General features: G+C 38.5%; 1 protein-coding gene across 1 annotated transcript in view; it reads right to left on the reverse strand.

Moving 5' to 3' along the window:
- CFH (complement factor H) overlaps positions 1-24,591 on the reverse strand; it is a 108,892-nt gene that overhangs the window by 41,516 nt on the left and 42,785 nt on the right. The window contains exon 10 of the mRNA XM_052654262.1: positions 1,419-1,601. Coding sequence (XP_052510222.1) covers positions 1,419-1,601 — 183 coding nt within the window. The remainder of the gene's footprint in view (positions 1-1,418; positions 1,602-24,591) is intronic.

Below are 24,591 nucleotides of genomic sequence, written 5' to 3' on the forward strand. Positions count from 1 at the left end.
CTGAATTAATATGCCAAATTAATTAGCAGTTGTGACATATTTGCCAGAGAAAACTTCATTGGAAGGGGTTCAGGGTTGGCAACTCATGTACTCCTGTGGCGGATTCATGTCAATGTATGGCAAAACCAATACAGTACTGTAAAGTAAAAAAATAAATAAATAAAAAAAGTAGGAAAAAAAAAAGAATTTCTACACCATTTCTAGATCACAGAAAAAAAAAAAGAAAAAAAGTAATTTTCAAAAGGCAAGTTAATTTTTTTTAAATGTTATAAAATTTTTAAAATTCACATGCTGATTTTCCTTTTCCAACTATATTTCTAATGGTTGTATATTCTTTTATAGTTATCAAGGTTGAATATAGACATAATTCTTTATTTATAGCTATTTACAAGAAAATATGTTAACAATTAATCTATTTTCACTAACACCATAGACTGATGTTAATAGTTTAAATAGTTTACTTCAAATTTTCATAATGTGTTAAAGAAAAATTGTACTAGTAAAATATAATAATAGAGACATTTTTCATAAAAGAGTGTAAAAATGGAAAGCTGTCATATATTAAAATAAAATAATTTTGATATGTGCAACTTTTTTCATTTTGAGGGTGTAGTGCCTGTAGCAAGTATGGACACTGGAAAAAATAAAATGAAACAGTAGAAAGGGATATTATAAATACTCACTTCACTTAAAGTGAATATGTAAAATATCACTTCAAAAATATCATCGTGTAGCTTTGGGATGAATAAGACAAACTCATTAACTGTTCTTAGAAAATCTTCATAAACATCTATGTGTTGCTACAAGAAAAACCTTCAGCACAGCAGAATTTGGTCCTGTCTAGAAGTGTTTCTCTGTCTCCACTAACTAGATGCTTATGAAGATTTCCTAAGAATTTTTCACAAGGATATCTATCCTAGAGACTCAAACATATGAATTATATATCGTATGATTTGAAGTTTATGCACCATGGCCTCACATCTTTACTTAAAAACATAACTTTTAGGCTTAGGAGCAGAGACTCTGGCTTAAGAGGCTCCTAAAATAAAAGCAGATGCAATCAGCATAAAGGTATCAGCTGAAAATAAATGAATTTATCCCAGAAGAGAGGTAAGGCTCTTAGCAAAATTAGCTTTTAGTCACAGGATGTTTTAAAGTGACGTTGAACTAAATAGTACAATGATATTCTACTCCACTAGTAATTAATCACTAAGGAAAAAAAAAAAACATTTTTCAAAGCTTTGTAATTGATCTTTTCAAATACAGCCATGGAACCACAAAACACTTCATATGACCCTGTCCCAGCAAAAACAAAAAAAAGAAAGAAAGACAGAAAAAAGGAAAAAAGAACAAAGTTAAAGGATACTTCTGTATAGTTATCATCAGGATAAAGAATACTAAGATAATGAAATACTTACTAATGCATACAGGTTGAGCTGACCATCCATCTTGCAGACATGTAATTAACCCTGATGTCTTACCATCAGCTGTTACATAGCCTGGTTTACACTTATATTCTGTTTGTTTATTTAGGAGATACGTAAAGGCAGATTCAGACAAAAATCCATTCTCAATTCTTATTTCAGATTTTGAACATGTTTCTAAAAGGGAGAAAGCATAAAGAAAAGGTAAACATATATTTGATACATATTTCATAAGAACCCAAATAAGGTAATGATACAAAAAAGGGGAGTTGCTTATGACTATAAACCAAGAAAATTTCTAATCATTTAAGGTCCTGTGTAAGAGAAAAAAAAAAAAAAAGAACTATGAGTTTCCAAAGATATTAAACCAAAACACTTGATTTCTATTTTCTAGAGCAAAGCAAGATTTAAAATACTCCGGATCCCTTCTAGGAAATTATTAGAAATCTGTCTGTCTAAAGGGTCTGGAATCCCACGGCACGTCAGAAGTCTTTTAGCAAAATGGGTTTCCTTTCCTGGGGCTTGTCGACAGTTTTGCCTAGTCTGGCTCTCTTACACAAGCCAGAACACAGATCAGGCGGCGACCACAGAATCTTCCACCATGGTTACCCCAGCCTTTGCCTCTGAGAATTTGAAACGCTGTCATCAAAACTGAGTGCTTAAAGCCATATCAGTACATGGAGTTCAATGAAGATGACAAAGATCAATACATCCATTCATTTTACTAAGGACAAAATATTGATCCTTCAAACCATGAATAACTAAACTTGGGAAAGTACAATTCTGTCACCTAATAGATATCTTCATAGAATTCAGACAATTTTTTATAGTACTTCACGGATAAAGAAGAAATCAAAAGAGAAAACTTTGAATATTTTGAATTGAATGAAAATAAAACCATGATAAGTAAAGTTTTATGTGATTTATGAGATGACACAAAAGTGAGCTGAGGGGAATTATAAAATTACATAGCAATAACAGTAATGATAAAGACTGAAAATCAATCATTGCTTTTCCTGAAAATAGAAAAGCAAACAAGCTCAGCACATATTATTTGGAAACACTGCAGTGACATTAGTAAGAGAGTGGAATAGGCCACCTTGACCTCTCCTTCCCTCCACAGACACACTGAATTAACAGCTATGTGTGTATCAGCTCCTTCTATTCAAAATAGAAACAGTAGATGAGAAGTTCTGCATTCAAGGCAAGTGAGAAAATGCCAAAATCCTAAGTGGGAGGGAAAACTAAGACACATTCCTGCAATAAGATCCATGCAGCAGAGGACCATACAGTTTGAAGGGAACACTCAACTCCCAGCTTCTCCTGGAGGAGCAAAGAGTTTGATCCACCATCTAGGTCTCTGATTTTGCAAATGCTAGTCCAGGGTCCAGCTTCCAATTTACCTGCCTCTGGGAGGCCTAGGATTTCCAGTCTCCTGGGATTACAGAAATGAAGTGGCAGTTATGAATCTGTACCAGCACTTCTCACAGGTCTTCCCCTAGCTTAATGGAGAGGGAACAACTTCCAGTTTCTCCATGGAAGGAGTCAGAAGGCACATGTGGACCTTCATCTTTTCCCGCTCTGCCTGAGGAGTTGGCTTCTAACTAACCTGTCCCTGAGAGCTGATGAAATCCAACATTTGCATTTGTGCCTGGATACTACAGAGAGCCAAATCATGGTGCAGAAGGCACAGGGTTTGAAGTAGCATGCAGGCATTAACTGTAGCTCCTTTCCCTAAGTCAGTGCAGAGTGAGCTAGGTGATAAACTCCAATTGCCTGTTCCACCAAGTATTCTGACTTGTAGATCACTGCATACTCTGGACTCCTGGAGGAGGCTGACTACAAACACAGAAGTTTGGATGGGCAGAGAGGTTAGAGGTAACCAAAATTCTGGCCAGGCTGATTGAAAAGGCTGAATTCTGGAAAGGCTCTACTTCTGAGGCCAATCTGTGAAGGCTAGGACAAGTGGATGTTTAGTCTAATGCAGTTTATCAACACAGAGACTCAAGAGAAACGCTCAACTGAGAAGTATGTTCAAATGAGAAGAACAAGATATCCATTGCTTTTTATCCCGACCCAACAACAGAAATTCAGCAACCGCCCACAGCAATCCTGACTTGGAGTGAGGTGTGGGCTCTATACCGTACACTGAGATCCATGATAGCGGAAGAGTAGGTGCACGTGGAGTACATCTCTCTCCACGGATACATCAGGAATACACCTCCAGACACAGATGATCTTGCAGAAAGCCAGCTGAGAACCTGACCACTGGAAAAGAATATATAGAACCAGGCAACACTCAGCAGAACAAAGGAAGGAGGGCAAAAAAAGACGAGAGTGAGTAGAACTGGATCTGCATCTGGGGTCGGGAACTGAAGCAGGGACAGAGCTACACGGGAGGGCAAATGTTTGCGACAGAGGTGAAGCACTGAGACTGTTGGAGAGTGAAGCAGCTGATCAGTGAGAGTCTGAAGGAAATGAGGATCACACAGACAATCCTTGCCACAGCTGTACCTACACCAGACAGGGATGCAAGTCCCCTAGAAAGTGCTTCAGGTTGGAGCTGGAACATAGAGATTGGAAAGCAGTCCCATGGCAAGGTCTACTGTTGACTGAAGGGAGATGGTGTGAGGAAATCTGAGAGAGGAGAGAGCAGGGGGGAAATGCTTATGAAGGAAAGCCAGCTAACCTGGAGGCAGGGTGATACTGCTGAGTCACACACAGAGGATGGAGTCATCTCTATAGCCTCTGTCTCTGCACATATCTGCACCAGACAGCTGAAGCAACACAGGGAGGGTGGCCCTCTAAGGACCTGACATGCAAAGCAACACAGAAGGATGCCAGCCAGGGTTATCTTTAAGTCCCTGATGCGAAGAACAACAGACAATGACCCCAACTGGGGGGCCTGTAAGCGCCTGAAGAGGTCAAGCAACAGAGCAGGACCAGCCAAAGAGACCCTCTGATGGCCAGGTGCCAGAATCTACGAAAAGACTCTAATAGGACTATTGCTTCTGCAGCTGAGTCAGTTGGTTTCCTTGCACGCTTAGCACTGTCAGGGTTCCCATAATTCAAGCAGCTGTGTCACCTCCATGCTCAATCCTCACTGGGCAGAGCTGTCAGAAGCTAGAAAAATCCCTAATAGTCACATACCTCCTGCGACAATAGCCACAGCTAGATCCGGCATTGCCATGGTCTTCATTATCCAAGCTCCTGTGTCACTCCCTAGCTCAATCCCACAAGGACAGTACAAGCAGAGGCTACAAAAATCCCTAAGGGCACCATATTTCCTGCTGTCCTAGCCAATGGCTCCTCTTAGTACCTGGTACTGCCAGGGTCCCTGCAAACCAAGCAACTGCACCACCTCCACATTCGGTCCTCCCTGGGGCACACCTAAGTCCTCCAGGGGAGCCTCAGGAGTAACTCCTGTGGACGACTCACATGCAAAGGTGGAGATAAAACCACAAGTGAAATCCAGGGGCAGGTGGCTAAGGAACAGAACCAAAACATTCCCACCAGTGGTACAAGCTGAAGATTGAATCCACATGATCAACTGGCAGATTTTGTATCTATGGAATATGTAAAGGACAATGGGAGTTCCTGGAAAAGAAAACACACTAGCACTGGCAGATGTGGACATTAGAGCAAGAACATGCAAGAGTAGAACCAGATTAGAGTCTGAGCTGTGGCCACAACAGGTAAGAGACCAGCCCAGAACTGGAGGGCAACCTAGGGAGGTGAGGTGGGCTGTGACTGACATTGAGGAAAAGGATGCTGACAGCTGATCCAAGAAAAATATGTATTATTCTTATACTTTAATTTATTTAGAAGTTGCTACTGGGGTTTTAAATTTTTACTTGTTTTTTGCTCTCTGTTGTTGTAGCTGTTGATTTTAATACTACAATTAAATCTATTAACACTTTTGAGAAATTTTTTTAACTACACATTTAATTTCTTTTAAATACTTCTGCCTCTACATTAGTCTTTTGTGGTTTTGAGGGTTGTTTTCCTCTTTAATTTTCAAAGATTTTTTTAAAACTTTTATCACTTTTTTTCCACATATATTCTTTTGCTTGCTTTTCTTATTCTTTTTCTGTTGTTGTATTTCTTTAATATATGTAAAACTTCTTTATCTACCTCTATTTAAATTTGCTTTTCTAGCATTTCTTTCTTTTTCTCCTTTTCTTGCTTTTCCTCATTATGTTTATTAGTCTGTTTTGCTTTAGTTGTTTTATTCCCCAGTTGACATATGGCTCTGATTTTGTTTTCCAGTTTATGCTTTTAGTCAGATTTGTTGATAACTAGTTGATATCATTCTTACTTTCCTTTGCTCACTGGATCAATCTCTTCTACTTTTTTTTTTTCCCACTGTTTTGGTTTTGTTTATGTGTGTATATTTCCCAATTTTTGTTAGTACTTGCCTGATTTTGTATCTGCCATCTGTCTGAGGTTTGTAGTTTGTTTCTTGTTTTAGTGTGTTTGTTTTATCCCCTTTAATGCCATTACAAACCACCTGTGGTATCTCACTTGCCCAGCCAGATATCAGGCCCAGAACCTTTGAAGTGGGAGCACTGACAAGACTCTAGACTGCTGTAAACCTCCTAACCCCAGGGAGTATTTATTAGTGAGAATTCCCATAAAAGCCTCCACCTGTATACACCTGGCATCACCCAACTGCCAGCAACACCCAGTGTAGGATGCCTCACCCCCCAAAAAAAAACAAGATAAAAACACAAACCCAGTCATCAGCAAACAGGACTGCCACCTCATACGGCCCTGCCCATCAGAGGGGAAAAAAAAAGAAAACTTATCTCCTTTCACCAGAGTACAAACAAAAGTCACACTCAAAAGAAGCCTACACAAACCAGTGACACAACCTTACACAGCAAGGGCAGAAGCCAAAAGGAAGGAGGAACTCAACATGAAAGCCTGAGAAGAGGAGACATCAAATGTAATAATGAAAAAAAGAAAAAAAAGCAAAGGTAAAAAAATATTGCTCAAATGAAGGAACAAACTAGAAGCACACAAGACCTAAAAAAAAATAAAATAAAATAAACCCTAAGAGGAAGTAGTTCAAATACCTTAAAAAAATTCGGAATAATGATGGTAAAGATGTTCCAAAACCTTGAAAATAGAATGCATAAAATGCCAAGAAGCAATCAACACAATTAACACAATTACCAAGGATATAGAAGAAATAAAGAATAAACAAACACAGATGAATAACACAATTACTGAAATTAAATTTACTCTAAGGTAAGGTAAGGTGAAGTCGCTCAGTCGTGTCCAACTATTTGCAACCCTGTGGACTGTAACCTACTAGGCTTCTCCGTCAATGGGATTCTCCAGGCAAGAATACTGGAGTGGATTGCCATTTCCTTCTCCAGGGGATCTTCCCGACCCAGGGATCAAACCCGGGTCTCTCGCATTGGAGGCAGGTGCTTTTAACCTCTGAGCCACCAGGGAAGCCAAAAATACTCTAGAAGGAAACAATAATAGACTAACTGAAGCAGAAGAATGGCACAATGAGCTGGAAGATAGAATGGTTGAAATAGTTACTGATGAGCAGAGTAAAGGAAAAAGAATGAAAATAAATGAGGAGAGCTTCAGAGACCTCTGGGACAGTATTAAACACACCAACATTTGAGCTATAGAGGTTCCAGAGGAAGAAGAGAAAAGAAAGCCACTGAGCAATTTTTTGAAGATAGTATAGTTGAAAACCTTCCCAGCATGGGAAAGGAAATAGTCAATCAAGTTCAAGAAGCACAGAGAGTCCAATACAAGATAAATTCAAGCAGAAACACATCAAGACACATACTAACCAACAGAGATTAAACACAAGGAAAGAATATTAAAAGCAGCAAGGGAAAAGCAACAAGTAACACACAAGGGAAAAGCCATTCAATTCACAGCTGATGTTTCAGCAGAAATCCTGCAGGCCAAAAAGGAATGGCAGGATATCTTTAAAGTGCTGAAAGGGGGAAATCTACAAGCAAGATTACTTTACCTGGCAAGGATTTCATTCAAAATTGATGGAAAAATTAAAACTTTACAGACAAGCAGTAGTTAAGAGAATTTAGCACCACCAAACCAGCTTTACAACATATATTAAAGAGACATATAGGCAATAAGCATAAGACAAAGGAAAGACCTACAAAAAAACCAAAACAATTAAGAAAATGCTAATTGGGGAGCGGTCTTAAGATGGCAGAGGAACAGCATGGGAGATCACTTTCTCCCCCACAAATTAATCAAAAGATCATTTGAATGCTGAGCAACTTCCCCAAAACAACTTCTGAACACTGGCGGAGGACACCAGGCACCCAGAAAGGTGGCCCATTCTCTTCCAAAGGATGTAGGACAAAATGTAAAAGACAAAAAGAGAGAAAAAAGAGTTAGGAACAGAGACCCATCCTGGGGAGGGAGTTGTGAAGGGGGAGAAGTTTCCAAACACCAGGAAACCCTCTCACCAGTGGGTCTGTGGGGAGTTTTGGAATCTCAGAGGGCAACATAAAGTGAAAGAAAGAAAGAAAGTAAAGTCGCTCAGTTGTGTCCGACTCTTTGCGACGCTATAAACTGTAGCCTACCAGGGTCCTCTGTCCATGGGATTTTCCAGGCAAGAATACTGGAGTGGGTTGCCATTTCCTTCTCCACGGGATGTTCCCAACCCAGGGATCAAACCCAGGTCTCCTACATTGAGGGCAGATGCTTTATCATCTGAGGCACCAGGAAGAAGGCAAACATAACAGGGAGGGAAAAAACAAAAAACAACAACAACAAAAAAAACACAGAATACGTGCCTTAACCACAACTCCAAGCGGAGAAATATCCCAAATGCTCACATCTGCCACCAGCAAGTGGGGGAGGCACTGTTGCATTACTTAGGGTTAAGGACCAGTCCTGAATGCCCTGAGGACAATCTGAGGGAGCTAACATAAGATAGCAGCACAAACTGTGGAACGGAGAGAGAGAGGGAAAAAAAGAGAGAGAGAGAGAGAAAGAAAAGCTCTAACCTAAGCCACATCCTGGCCCGCTCACAGAACAAATGATTGAGCGAATGCCAAAGGAGAGCTAGCAGGCTGCAGACCAGCTCCTTCCCCACCACCCCCCCACCCCCTGCCCCACTGGAGGCAGAGAGGCAGGCAGGTGACAGCCAGAGCCAGAAGGCAAGAGGCAATTTTGGCCTCAGAGACGGCATCCTCCACTAAACTGAGAGCAGGCTCCCACCTGCTAACCACGTCTTCCTGGGATATTGGTCGGTTGACATCTGCCAAGACGGTTGCAACCTGAGATCAGCCCCTCAGGGGAGACACACGGCACACCTGAGACAGCGCTCTTGCACCGCACCCAGTAAACCAAGAGACTGGGACCAGAGAGGTGATAAGACGCACTGCACACCTGGGACAGTGTGCTTGCCAAGCACCTGGTTACCTGAGCTCCTTGGACTTGGGAAAGACACAAAAAGCAGGCCCAGCCGAGTCTGTGCCTTTATGGAGAACCTGAACCTGAGCAGCTTAGACCTGGGAAGTGCACGCAACCTAGGGCCTGCTTTGGAAAGTTCTCCTTCCAAGCAACCTGGAGTCTGAGCAGTGTAGACAGGGAAAGCGCAGGCACCATGAGCTAGGGCAACCCAGTGTGGTCCATACACTGTGAGCACTCCTCACACATGCCAGTGATATTTGTTTGCAGTATTCCTCCCTCCCCACAGCACTACTGAACAAGTGAGTCTTCATAAGTGGCCACCTCACCCCCTTGTGTCAAGGTGGAAATTAGACACTGAAGAGACTTGCAAACAGAGGAGGCCAAAATAAACAAATAACAGGGAACTGCTCACGAAGTGACAGGCACAACAGATTGAAACCCTGTAGTTAGCATTGACCAAGCACTGGAAGGGGCCTGTAGACCTTGAAAAGAAGTATAAGTTGGAACAAGGAACTATGTGAAACTGAACTGACCCCACACTGCCCTCAAGAGCTCCAGAGAAATTTCTAGATATATTTTTACTATTATCATTTTTTAATTTTTCAGTACTTTTTGATTCCTTTAATTTTCATTTTTATAACCTACTATTACCTTGCAAAAAAGACCCTGTTTTTTAAAGCAAATTTCACATATGTATTTTTTATAATTTGTGATTGGTTTTGTATTTTTAATGTTGCATTTTTCAGAGTCTAACCTCTACTCTAGATTTTTAATCTTTGCTTTTTGTTATCTGTTATCAATTTTGTACCTTTAAGAATCTAATCTTCAGTACCCATTTTTACTTAGGGGTTTGATTACTGGTTTGATTGCTCTCTCCCCTTTTGACTCTCCCTCTTCTCACCCAGGTCACCTCTATCTCCTCCCTCCCCATATGCTTCTCTACTTAACTCTGAATCTCTCTGGGTGTTCTGGGCTATGGAGAACACTTAGAGAACTGATTACTGGCTAGATTGGTCTCTCTCTTTTTGACTGCCCTTCTCCTCGTGGTCACCTCTATCTCTCTTCTCCCTCTTCTCTTCTCTATTTAATTCTGTGAACCTCTCTGGGTGTTCCAGACTGTGGACAGCACATAGGGAATTGATTATTGGCTAAATTGCTCTCTCCCCTTTGGATTCCCCTCTTCACCTCCTGGTCACTTCTGTCTTCCTCCTCCCTCTTCTCTTTTCCATGTAACTCTGTGAACCTTTCTGGGTGCCCCTCACTGTGGAGATTCTTTTCACCATTTATCTAGATGTTTTATCAGCAGTGCTGAATGGATGGAGAAGTCTTGAGGCTACTGTAAGATTAAGACTGAAAGCATGAGGTAAGAGACATATATCCAAAACTTGAGAACACCAGACAACTCCTGACTCCAGGGAACATTAATTGAAAAGAGCACATCCCAAACCCTGCATACCTACACTGAAACCAAGTTCCACCCAAGAGCCAACAAGTTTCAGAGCAAGACATACCATGCTAATTCTTTAGCAACACAGGAACATAGCCTTGAGCTTCAATATACAGGCTGTTCAAAGTCACACCAAACCAACAGACACCTCAAAACTCACTACTGGGCACTTCATTGCACTCAGAGAGAAGAGATCCAGCTCCACCCACCCGAACATGGACTCAAGCTTCCATAACCAGGAAAACTTGACAAGCCAAATGTCCAACCACACCCACAGGGAGCAACCTTCCTTTATTTTGAGTCAACAATAAAGAGGAACCACAAACTTCCAGCATACAGAAAGGCCACCCCAAACAGAACAATCTAAATAAAATGAAAAGGCAGAAAAATATTCAGAAGGTAAAGGAACAGAATAAATCCCCAACAAACCAAACACAAGAGGAAGAGATAGGGAGTCTACCTCAAAAAGAATTCAGAATAATGATAGTAAAGATGATCCAAAATCTTGAAAACAAAATGAAGTTACAGATAAACAGACTAGAAACAAGGATTGAGAAGATGCAAGAATGTTTAACAAGGACCTAGAAGAGATAAAAAAGAATCAATCAATAATGAATACTGCAATAAATAAGATCAAAAGAACTCTGGTGGGAACCAACAGTAGAATAACTAAAGCAGAGGATAGGATAAGTGAGGTAGAAGACAGAATGGTAGAAATAAATGAAGCGGAGAGGAAAAAAGAAAAAAAGAATTTTTAAAAAATGAGGACAACATCAGAGACCTCTGGGACAATGTTAAATGCCCCAACATTTGAATCATAGGGGTCCCAGAAGACAAAAAGAAAGGCCATGAGAAAATACTTGAGGAGATAATAGTTGAAAACTTCCTCAAAATATGGAAGGAAATAGCCACCCAAGTCCAAGAAAGCCAGAGGCTCCAAAACAGGATAAACCCAAGGTGAAACACCCCAAGACACATATTAATCAAATTAACCAAGATCAAACACAGAGAGCAAATATTAAAAACAGCAAGGGAAAACCAACAAATAACACACAAGGGGATTCCCATAAGGATAACAGCTGATCTTTCTAGAGAAACTCTTCAGGCCAGAACGGATTGGCAGGGCATACTTAAAGTGATGAAAGAGAAAAGCCTACAACCCACATTACTATACCCAGTAAGGAGCTCATTCAAATATGAAGGAGAAATGAAAAGCTTTACAGACAAACAAAAGCTGAGAGAATTCATCACCACCAAACCAGCACTTCAACAAATGATAGAGGAACTTCTCTAGACAGGTAACAAAGAAAACGTTTATAAGTAAGTAAGTGTTAGTCACTCAGTCACGCCCGACTCTTTGTGACCGCAAGAATGGCAGCCCACCAGGCTCCTGTGTCCATGAGATTTTCCAGGTAAGGATACTGGAGTAGTTTGCCATTTCCATCTCCAGGGGATCTTCCCAAACAAGGGATCGAACCCGGGTCTCCTGCATTGCAGCCAGATTCTTTACCAATGAGCTACAAGGGAAGCTATTAAGGTTTATTAACTTGAATCCAAAACAACAAAATAAATAGCAATGGAATCATACTTAACGATAATTACCCGAAAATGTAAATGGGTTGAATGCCCCAACCAAAACACAAAGACTGGCGGAATGGATACAAAAACAAGACCCCTATATATGCTGCCTACAAGGGACCCACCTCAAAACAAGGGACCCACCTCAAAACAAGGGACACATACAGACTGAAAGTAGAGGTTTGGAAAAATATATTTCAAGCAAATGCAGACCAAAAAAAGCAGGAGGAGCAATACTCATATCAGACAAAATAGACTTTGAAATAAAGGCCATGAAAAATTACAAAGAAAGACACTAAATAATGATCAAAGGATCAATCCAAGAAGAAGATATAACAATTATAAATATATATGCACCCAACATAAGCACACCGCAATATGTAAGGCAAATGCTAACAAGTGTGAAAGGGGAAATTAACAGTAACACAATAATAGTGGGAGACTTTAATATCCCGCTCACACCTATGGATAGATCAACTAAAAAGAAAATTAGCAAGGAAACACAAATTATAAATGATACAATGGACTAGTTAGACATAATGATTATCTATATGATATTTCACCCCCAAACAATGCATTTCACCTTTTTCTCAACAGCACATGGAACCTTCTACAGGATAAATCACATACTGGGCCATAAATCTACCCTTAGTAAAATCAAAAAAATTGAAATCATTCCAAGCCTCTTTTCTAATCCCAATGCAGTAAGATTAGATGTCAACTACAGGGGAAAAAAAAAAAACTATAAAAATACAAATATATGGAGTCTAAACAACATGCTTCTGAATAACCAACAAATCACAGAAGAAATTAAAAATGAAATCAAAATATCCATAGAAACGAATGAAAATGAAAACACAACAACACAAAACCTAAGGGATTCAGTAAAAGCATTGCTAAGGGGAAGGTTCATAGCATTACAAGCTTACCTCAAGAAACAAGAGAAAAATCAAATAAATAACCTATCTGTACACCTAAAGCAACCAGAAAAAGAAATGAAGAACCCCAGGGTTAGTAGAAGGAAAGAACTCATAAAAATTAGGGCAGAAGTAATTGAAAAAGAAACAAAGGAGACTATAGCAAAAATCAACATAACTAAAAGCTGGTTCTTTGAGAAGATAAATAAAATAGAAAAATCATTAGCCAGACTCATCAAGAAACAAAGGGAGAAAAATCAAATCAACAGAATTAGAAATGAAAATGGAGAAATCACAACAGACAACACAGAAATACAAAGGATCATAAGCGATTACTATCAGCAATTTTATAACAATAAAATGGACCACTTGGAAGACATGGATGAATTCTTAAAAAAGTCTAACCTTCCAAAACTGAACCAGGAAGAAAGATAAAATCTTAACAGACCCATCACATGCACAGAAATGAAACTGTAATCAGTAATCTTCCAGTAAACAAAAGCCCAAGACCAGATGGCTTCACAGCCGAATTCTACCAAAAATTTAGAGAAGACCTAACACCTATCCTACTCAAATTATTCCAGGAAATTGCAGAGGAAGGTAAATTGCCAAACTCATTCTATGAGGCCACCATCACCCTAATACCAAAACCAGACAAAGATGCCACAAAAAAACGAAAACTACAGACCAATATCACTGATGAACATAGATGCAAAAATCCTTAAAAAAATTATAGGAAATAAAATCCAACAACATATTAAAAAAATCATACATCATGACCAAGTAGGCTTTATCCCAGGATTCAAGGATTCTTCAATATTCACAAATCAATCAATGTGATACACAATATTAACAAATTAAAAGATAAAAACCATATGATTATCTCAATATATGCAAAGAAAGCTTTTGACAAAATTCAACATCCATTTATGATAAAAAAAAAAAAACCCTCCAGAAAGCATGCATACAAGGAACATAACTCAGAATGATAAAGGCCATATATGATAAACCCACAGCAAACATTACCCTCAAAGGTGAAAACTTGAAAGCATTTTCCCTAAAGTCAGGAACAAGAGAAAGGTGCCCACTCTCACTACCACTATTCAACATAATTTTGGAAGTTTTAGCCATAGAAATCAGAGGAGAAAACAGAAGTAAATGGAATCCAGATCAGGAAAAAGTAGTAAAACTCTCACTATTTGCAGATGACATGATCCTCTACATAGAGAACCCTAAAGACACTAACAGAAAATTACTAGAGCTAGTCAATGAATATAGTAAAGTTGCAGGATATAAAATTAACACACAGAAATCCGTTGCATTCCTATACACTAACAATCAGAAAACAGAAAGAGAAATTAAGGAAACAATTCCAATCACCAGTGCAATGAAAAGAATAAAATAGTTAGGAATAAATCTTCCTAAAGAAACAAAAGACATATATATAGAAAACTATAAAACATTGATGGAAAAACTCAAAGAACACAAATCGATATAGAAATATACCCTGTTCATGGATCAAAAGTATCAATATAGTCAAAATGAGTATACTACAAAAAGCAATCTATAGATTCAAAGCAATTCCTATCAAGCTACTAACAGCATTTTTCAGAGAACTAGAATAAATAAATTCACAATTTGTATGGAAATACAAAAAAATCTCGAATAGCCAAAGAAATCTTGAGAAAGAAGAATGGAACTGGAGGAATCAATCTACCTGACTTTAGACTATATTACAAAGCTACAGTCCATAAGACAGCATAGTACTGGCACAATGCCAAAAACATAGATCAATGGAACAAGATAGAAAGCCCAGAGATAAACCCATGCACCTATGGAAACCTTATCTTTGACAAAGGAGGCAAGAATATACAATGGAGAGAAGACAGTCTCTTTAACAAGTGGTGCTGGGAAAACTGGTCAACCACTTGCAAAAGAATGAAACTAGAACACTTTCTAACACCATACACAAAAATAAACTCAAAATGGATTAAAGATCTAAATGTAAGACCAGACACTATAAAACTCCTAGAGGAAAACATGGGCAAAACACACTCTGACATAAATCATAGCAAGATCCCCTATGACCCACCTCCCAGAGTAATGGAAATAGAAGCACAAATAAACAAATGGGACCTAATTAAACTTAAAAGCTTTTGCACAACGAAGGTAACTATAAGTAAGTTGAAAAGATAGCCTTCAGAATGAGAGAAAATAATAACAAATGAAGCAACTGACAAGGAATTATTATTCTCCAAACTATACAAGCAGCTCATGCAGATCAATTTACAGAAAAACAAATGACCCAATCAAAAAATGGGTCAAAGAACTAAGAGACGTTTCTCCAAAAAGACATACAGATGGCTAACAGACACATGAAAAGATGTTCAACACTACTCATTATCAGAGAAATGCAAATTAAAATCACAATGAGGTACCATCTCATGCTGGTCAGAAAGGCTGCCATCAAAAAGTCTACAAACAATAAATGCTGGAGAGTATGGAGAAAAGGGAACCTTCTTACACTGCCTGTGGGAATGTAAACTAGTACAGCCACTATGGAGAAGAGTGTGGAGATTCCTTAAGAAACTGGAAATAGAACTGCCATATGATCCAGCAATCCCACTGCCAGGCATACACACTGAAGAATCCAGAATTGAAACAGACACATGCACCCCATTGTTCATCGTAGCACTGTTTACAATAGCTAAGACATGAAAGCAACACAGATGCCCACTGGCAAATTAATGGATAAGAATGCTGTGGTAATGGTATACACAATGGAATACTACTCAGTGATTTAAAAATGCATTTGAATCAGTTCTAATGAAGTGGATGAAAATGGAGCCTATTATACAGAGTGAAGTAAGTCAGAAAGAAAACACCAGTACAGTATATTAAGGCATATCTATCAAATTTAGAAATATGTTAATGATGACCCTAAATGTGAGACAGAGAAAGAGATAGGATGTAAACCATAGACTTTTGAACTCTATGGGAGAAGGCAAGGGTGGGATGATTTAAGAGAATAGCATTGAAACATGTATATTATAATATGTGAAATAGATTGCCAGTCCAGGTTCGATGCATGAGACAAGGGCCTCAGGGCCAGTGCACTGGGATGACTTTGAGGGATGGGATGGGGAGGGAGGTGGGAGGTGGCTTCAGGATGGGAGACACATGTACACCCTTGGCTGATTCATGTCAACATATGGCAAAAACCACTACAATATTGTAAATTAATTAGCCTCCAATTAAATTAAATAAATTAATTTTAAAAATGCTATAGGAACATGCAGCATTAGATTATAACAGTAAAATGCTAATAGCAATATATAAATAATTACTTTAAATGTAAATGGATTAAACTCTCCAACTAAAAGACACAGATTGGCTGAATGGATAGAAAACAAGACCCATATATAGGCTGTCTACAAGAGACCCACTTCAGACCTAGAGACACATACAGACTGAAAGTAAAAGGATGCAAAATATATTCCATGCACATGGAAATCAAAAGGAAGTTGGAGAGGCAATTCTCATTTCTGACAAAATTGACTTTAAAATAAAGAATATGATACAAGATAAAGAAGGGACATTACATAATGATCAAGGAATCAATCCCAAAAGAAGACAAAATTCTAAGCCTCTATGTACCCAGCATAGAAGCACCTCAGTACATAAGTCAAATACTAACAAACATAAAAAGGGAAATTGACAGCAACACAATAATGGTAAGGGATGTTAACACCCCAGTTATACCAATGGGCAGATCATCAAAATAGAAAATTAATAAGGAAACACAAACCTTAAATGAAACATTAGACCAAAGGGACCTAATTGATATCTTCAGCATCTTCCACACAAATCCAAAAGAAGACACTTTCTTCTCAAGTGTGCTTGGAACATTTTCCAGGATAGACTATCAGATCAGATCAGTCACTCAGTCACGTCCGACTTTTTGCAACACCATGCACTGCAGCCTGCCAGGCCTCCCTGTCCATCACTATCTACCAGAGTTCACTCAAAGTCACATCCATCGAGTCGGTGATGCCATCCAGCCATCTCATCCTCTGTCGTACCCTTCTCCTCCTGACCCCAATCCCTCCCAGCATCAGAGTCTTTTCCAATGAGTCAACTCTTCACATGAGGTGGCCAAAGTACTGAAGTTTCAGCTTTAGCATCATTCTTTCCAAAGAAATCCCAAGGCTGATCTTCAGAAAGGACTGGTTGGACCTCCTTGCAGTCCAAGGGACTCTCAAGAGTCTTCTCCAACACCACAGTTCAAAAGCATCAATTCTTCAGCGCTTAGGTTTCTTCACAGTCCAACTCTCACATCCATACATGACCAATGGAAAAATCATAGCCTTGACTTGACAGACCTTTGCTGGAAAAGTAATGTCTCTGGTTTTCAATATGCTACCTAGGTTGGTCATAACTTTCCTTCCAAGAAGTAAGTGTCTTTTAATTTCATGGCTGCAGTCACCATCTGCAGTGATTTTGGAGCCCCTCAAAGTAAAGTCTGACACTGTTTCCACTGTTTCCCCATCTATTTCTCATGAAATGATGGGACCGGATGCCATGATCTTCGTTTTCTGAAGGTTGAGCTTTAAGCCAACTTTTTCACTCTCCTCTTTCACTTTCATCAAGAGGCTTTTTAGCTTCTCTTCACTTTCTGCCATAAGGGTGGTGTCATCTGCATATCTGAGGTGATTGATATTTCTCCCGGCAATCTTGATTCCAGCGTGTGCTTCTTCCAGCCCAGCATTTCTCATGATGTACTCTGCATGGAAGTTAAATAAGCAGGGTGACAATATACAGCCTTGATGTATTCCTTTTCCTATTTGGAAATAGTCTGTTGTTCCATGTCCAGTTCTAACTTTCGCTTCCTGACCTGTATATACGTTTCTCAAGAGGAAGGTCAGGTAGTCTGGTATTCCTATCTCTTTCAGAATTTTCCACAGTTTATTGTGATCCTCACAGTCAAAGGCTTTGGCATAGTCAATAAAGCAGAAATAGATGTTTTTCTGGAACTCTCTTGCTTTTTTGATGATCCAGCGCATGTTGGCATTTTGACCTCTGGTTCCTCTGCCTTTTCTAAAACCAGCTTGAACATCTGGAAGTTCATGGTTCACATATTGCTGAAGCCTGGCTTGGATAATTTTGAGCATTACTTTACTAGCATGTGAGATGAGTGCAATTGTGTGGTAGTTTGAGTGTTTTTTGGCATTGCCTTTCTTTGGAATTGGAATGAAAACTGACCTTTTCCAGTCCTGTGGCCACTGCTGAGTTTTCCAAATTTGCTGGCAGATTGAGTGCAGCACTTTCACAGCATCATCTTTCAGGATTTGAAATAGCTCAACTGGAATTCCATCATCTCCACTGTAAAGGAGCAATATTACATAGGAACCTGGAATGTCAGGTCCATGAATCAAGGCAAATTGGAAGTGGCCAAACAGGAGATAGCAAGAGTGAACATCAACATTCTAGGAATCAGCGAACTAAAATGGACTGGATTGGATGAATTTAACTCAGATGACCATTATATCTACTACTGCGGGCAGGAATCCCTCAGAAGAAATGGAGTAGCCAACATGGTTAACAAAAGAGATTGAAATGCAGTACTTGGATGCAATCTCAAAAATGACAGAATGATCTCTGTTCGTTTCCAAGGCAAACCATTCAATATCACGGTAATCCAAGTCTATGCCCCAACCAGTAACGCTGAAGAAGCTGAAGTGGAATGGTTTTATGAATACCTACATGACCTTACAGAACGAACACCCAAGAAAAAGAGGGTAGACTATATTTGGGCCAAAAATCAAACCTCAATAAATGATTAAACTTTGAAATTCTATGAACCATTTTTTCTGTCCACAATACTATGAGACTAGATATCAATTACAGTAATAAACACAAACACTTGGAGATTAAACAATATGCTTTTACATAATGAACAGGTAAGTGAAGAAATCAAAAGGGAAATCAAAGAATTCTTGAAACAAATGACAATGAAAACATGACAACTCAAAACCTATGGAATGCAACAAAACAGTTCTAAGAGGGAAGTTTATAGCATTAAAAAAAGAAGAAGAAGAAAAACATCAAATAGACAACCTAACTTTATACCTAAAACAACTGGATAAAGAAGGACATAAAAAAAAAAAGTTAGTAGAAGGAAAGAAATCCTACAGATCAGATCAGAAATAAATGAAAAAGAAATGAAGGAACAATGGTAAAGATTAATAAAACTAAAAGGTGCTTCTTTGAAAAGATAAACAAAATTGTCAATTAGTCAAATCCATCAAGACAAAAAGGGAGAAAAATCAAATCCACAAAATTAGGAATGAGAAAGGAGAGGGTAACAGACAACACAGAAATACAAAGGATCATAAAGGGTTACTATAAGCAACTATATGCCAATAAAACGGACAACATCTATTCTTAGAAAAGTTCAATCTACCAAGACTGAACCAGGAAGAAATAGAAATTATGAACAAGCCAATTACATGCACTGAAATTGAAAATGTGATTTAAAAAACTCCCAGAAAATTGAAGCACAGGGCCGGATAGTTTCACAGGTGAATTCTCTCAAACATTTAGAGAAGAGCTAATGCCTATTCTTATCAAACTCTTTTAAAAAACTGCAGAGGAAGGAACGCTTCCAAACTCATTCTACAAGGCCATCATCACCCTAATACCAAAACCAGACAAAGACAACATGAAAAAGAAAATTACAGGCCAATATCATTGATGAAAATAGATGGAAAAATCCTCAACAAAACTCTAGCAAACAGAATTCAAAAATACATTAAAAAGATAGCACACTATGATCAAGTTGGGTTAATCCCAAGGATGCAAGCATTATACTTGTGTATATCCATCAATGTGATATACCATATTAACAAACTGCAAGATAAAACCATATGGCCATCTCAATAGAGGCAGAAAAAGCTTTTGAAAAATTTCAGTACCCATTTATGATAAATACTCTTCAAAAAATAAGCAAAGAAGGAACCTACCTCAACATAATAAAAGCCATATATGAGAAACCCAGAGCAAACATTATTCTCAAAGGTGAAAAACTGAAAGCATTCCCTCTGAGATCAGGAAAAGACAAGGGTGCCCACTCTCACCACTATTAGACAACATTGTTTGGAAGCCCTCGCAACAGCAATCACAGAAGAAAAAGAAATAAAAGGAATCCAGATTGGAAAAGAAGAAGCAAAACTCTCATTGTTTGCAGACAGACGATACTATACATAGAAAATCCTAAAGACATGTTCAGAAAATTACTAGAGGTAATCAGCGAATTTAGCAAACTGACAGCATAGAAAATGAATACACAGAAATCACTTGCATTCCTCTGTACTAACAATGAAACATCAGAAACAGAAATTAAGGTATCAATAACATTTACCATTGTAACAAAAAGAATAAAATGCCTAAGGAAAAAACCTAAGGAGACATAAGAGCTATATACAGAAAAGTACAAGACACTGAGGAAAGAAATCAAAGACAACATAAAGAGATGGAGAGATATTCCATGTTCCTGGGTTAGAAGAATCAACATTATGAAAATGACTATACTACCAAATATAATCGGAAGATTCAATGCAATCTGTATCAAAATACCAATGCTATTTTTCACAGAACTAGGACAAAAAGTCACAATTCATATGGAAACACAACAGACCTGAATAGCCAAAGCAATCTTGAGAAAGAAAAATAGAGCTAGAGGAATCAGCCTTCCTGACTTCAGACTGACTACAAAGCTATAGTTATCCAGACAGTATGGTACTGGCAGAAAAACAGAAATAGAGACCAATGGAACAAGATAGAAAGCCCAGAGATTAACCCATACACCTATGAATTACTTATGTTTGACAAAAGAGACAAGAATATACCATGGGGCAAATAGAGGGTCTTTCATAAGTGCTGCTGGGAAAACTTTGACAGCTACATGGAAAAGAATGAAATTAGACTACTTTCTAACACCATACACAAAGATAAACTCAAAATGGATGGAAAACACAGGCAGAGCACCCTATGTCATAAATCACAGCAAGATCCTCTATGACCCACCTCCTAGAGTAGTGGAATAAAAACAAAGATAATCAAGTGGGATGTAATTAAACTTAAAAGCTTTTCCACAGCAAAGGAAACTATGAATAAGGTGAAAAGACAATGCTCAGAATGGGGAAAAAAAAATACCAAATGAAACAACTGACAAAGGATTAATTTCCAAAACATACAAGCAGCTCATACAAATCAATACCAGAAAAACAAACAACCCAATCAAAAAGTGGGAAAAAGACCTAAACAGACATTTGTCTAAAGACCTAAAATGGCTAATAAATGCATGAATATATTCTCAATATCACTATTAGAGAAATGCAAGTCAAAACTACAATGAGACATCACTTCACACCAGTCAGGATGACCATCATTAAAAAGTCTACAAACAATAAATGCTGGAGAAGGTGTGAAGAAAAGGGAACCCTCTTGCACTGTTAGTCGGAATGTAAATTGATATAGCCACTATAAAGAACAGTATGGAGAGTACTTACAAAGCCAGGAGTAAAACCACTATATGACCCACCAACCCCACTCCTAGGTATATACCCTGACGGAACCAAAACTGAAAAAGACACATGTACCCCAATGTTCCCTGAAGTTCCATTTACAACAGCTAGGACATGGAAGCAACATAGATGTCCACAGATTAATAGATAAAGAAGCTGTGGTACATATATACAGTGGAATATTACTCGGTCATAAAAAGGAATGCACTTGAGTCAGTCCTAAAGAGGTGGATGAACATACAGCTGAGTATACAGAGTGAAGTAAGTCAGAAAGAGAAAAACAAATATCATATACTAACACATATACATGGAATCTAGAGGTATTGTACTGATAAGCCTATTTGCACAGCAGCAGTAGAGACACAGACACTGAGAACAGACTGATGGACACGGCTGGCAGGGAGGAAGTAGAGGGTGGCATGTACGGAGAGGGTTAGCATGTAAACTTAAACTACCATATGTAAAATAGCCAATGGGAATTTGCTGTATGACTCAAGGAATTCAATCCAGACCTCAGTAACAACCTAGAAGGGTGGGATGGGCAGGGAAATGGGAGGGATGTTCATGTGGGAGGGGACATGGGTAAATCTATGGCTGATTCTTGTTGATGTTTGGTAGAACCCAACATAATACTGTAAAGTAAGTATACTTCAATTAAAAATAAATAAATATAAAATAAACAACCACCCACCCCTGAAATTCAATATGCCAATGGACCCAGGAGGAGGCTCGCTCATGCATGCATGAGGTAAAAGGCAGACAGATCTCTGTCTTGACTGTGATGCCTACAGTGGCTCATGAACTATCTCAATTCCTCCTCAGCTGCACTCTAGCAGCCCTGGAAAACCTATCTTTAAAATTCATGCGTGGATCTAAGTCCTTCTGTGAAACTCCAGGTATTGACAAGTGGACCTCTGTCTGCTTCATTCACACATCCTTCCACCCTGTGGTCAGATCCCTGTGGTTACAACTGACCCAGAGGGAACAGCAACCTTTGACAGACCACCAGTGAGCTCGCACATAAATTTGGCTTAAATCTGTGGCCCAGAACAAGAACACAAGATTAGTAGCACTGAAACATACATATTGTCATATGTGAAGCGGATTGCCAGTCCAGGTTTGATGCGTGAGACAGGGTGCTCAGGGATGGTGCACTGCAATAACCCTGAGGGATGGGAATGGGAGAGAGGTGGCAGGGGGGGTTCAGAATGGGGAACACATGTACGCCCATGGCTGATTCATGTCACTGTATGGCAAAAACCACTACAATATTGTAAAGTAGCCTCCATTTAAAATAAAAAGTTTTTAAGTAAAAAAAAAAAATTAAAAAAAGATGTACTGCTACTTTGGGGGAAACAAAGGACAGGCTGTCAGTACCATTTCTTGTGCACTAATGTATCTAGACAAGACATACAAGCACAGGAATTCTGACAAAACAGGGATGAGAAGTGTCAGCAGGTACCACTATAGAAGATCCGAAATAGCTGTGGAGTCTCTAGCAGGGTTGAAGGAAGTTGTCTCTCACCCAAAGGAGACTGGAACTTTAATTGGAAAAACAGCACCACAAAACTTCAAGGAACATGAACAACACGTATAAAACAAAGTATAAAAATCTTCAGTATTCACATCCAATTGGCAATGTGTGATTTATTCAGTGAAGAATTCAAAATAGCCATTTTAAATAACTCAGTGTGCTATAGAAAATACAGTAAGATACTTGAACAAAAGCAGGAAAACAATAAACAATGGACAAAACAAGCAGTTTAATAAAAATATACAAATCATAAAAAACAGAAACTCTGGTGCTGAAGGTTCCAAGGATGAAATGAAAAAATTCATTAACGAGCATCAACCACAGAGTCAAAAAGGTAGGAGAATCTGTGAGATAGATGATATACCAAAGTTACCCTGTCTAGGGAGATTAAAAACAAAATCAAATTTTAAAAAAAGAATGAAAAAGAACAAAGAAAGGCTACATGATCTATGCTACATTGAAAACAGAACCGATTTGCAAATTACTGAAGTTCCAGGAGGAGAAAAGGAGATGAGGCAGAAAACATATTTAAGGAGTAATGTCTGAGAACTTCCCAAATCAAGGATGCTATTTGAATATCTAAGTTCAGGAAGCTTACAGGTGACCAAACCAAATCAACTTAAAAAATCCTCTACAACACACGTTTATAATAAAGTTGCAAAAATCAAAGAAAAATAGAGAAGCCTTCAAGCAGCATGAAGAAAAAACAAACAAGCTAACAAAACAAAAACCTTGAAATTTACTAAGAAGCCTTCATTTGGATCTTAGCAAATCTCTCAGCAGAAACCTACTCGGCCAGGAGAAAGTCGGATGATATATTCCAAGTGTTGAAAGAAAAAACTACCAAAGAATACTTGAAAATATCATTCAGGAAAGAAAAGAATATAAAGATTTCACCAGACCAACAAATACTAAGGAAAGAGAACACAACTAGACCTTCCTTGAGGAGGGCATGGCAACCCACTCCAGTATTCTTGCCTGGAGAACCCCATGGAGGGACGAGCCTGGCGGGCTGCTGCCCACAGGGTCGTAAAGAGTCAGACACAGCTGAGGTAACTGAGCAGGCACACAGACCTTCCTTACTGAAACACTAAAAGGAATTATTGAAGCTGAAATAAAAGAATGCTAATTCATTCCATGAAATTACCTAGTACACTGGTAAATTTAAGCGCACACTCACATTCAGAACACTGCAGTACCTTGATATGGAATATTAAACAGCTATTTAAGAGTTAAAGTACAGGAATATAAAAATTGCTATAGCTACAATTATTTTTTAATTAAGTACACATTATAAAGAGAGGTAAATCATGATATCAAAAAGATAAAATGGAGAAGGGTAAAAGGAAGGAGATTTAATATGTGGATGATGTTCATATATTATCAGCATAAAATACAGTGCTCTCTCTGTAAGAAATTTTACGGAAATCTCAAGGTAAACGAAGCAAGAATCCATACTAGATTCACAAATGGTAAAGAAAAGTTTATTAAATGCCTCCTACTACTACAAAAATCATGAATTCAAAGAGGCAAGCCATCAGAGGAAGGAAAGAATTAGGAAACTATAAAACATCCTGTAAAATAAAAAAGATAATATTAATACATTCTTATCTATCAATAATTACTCTAAATATAAAGGATTGCATGTTTGCATGCTAAGTCACTACAGTTGTGTCTGACTCTTTGA

Source organism: Budorcas taxicolor, chromosome 16 (genome assembly GCF_023091745.1).
Source record: "Budorcas taxicolor isolate Tak-1 chromosome 16, Takin1.1, whole genome shotgun sequence".
Lineage (NCBI taxonomy): Eukaryota > Metazoa > Chordata > Mammalia > Artiodactyla > Bovidae > Budorcas > Budorcas taxicolor.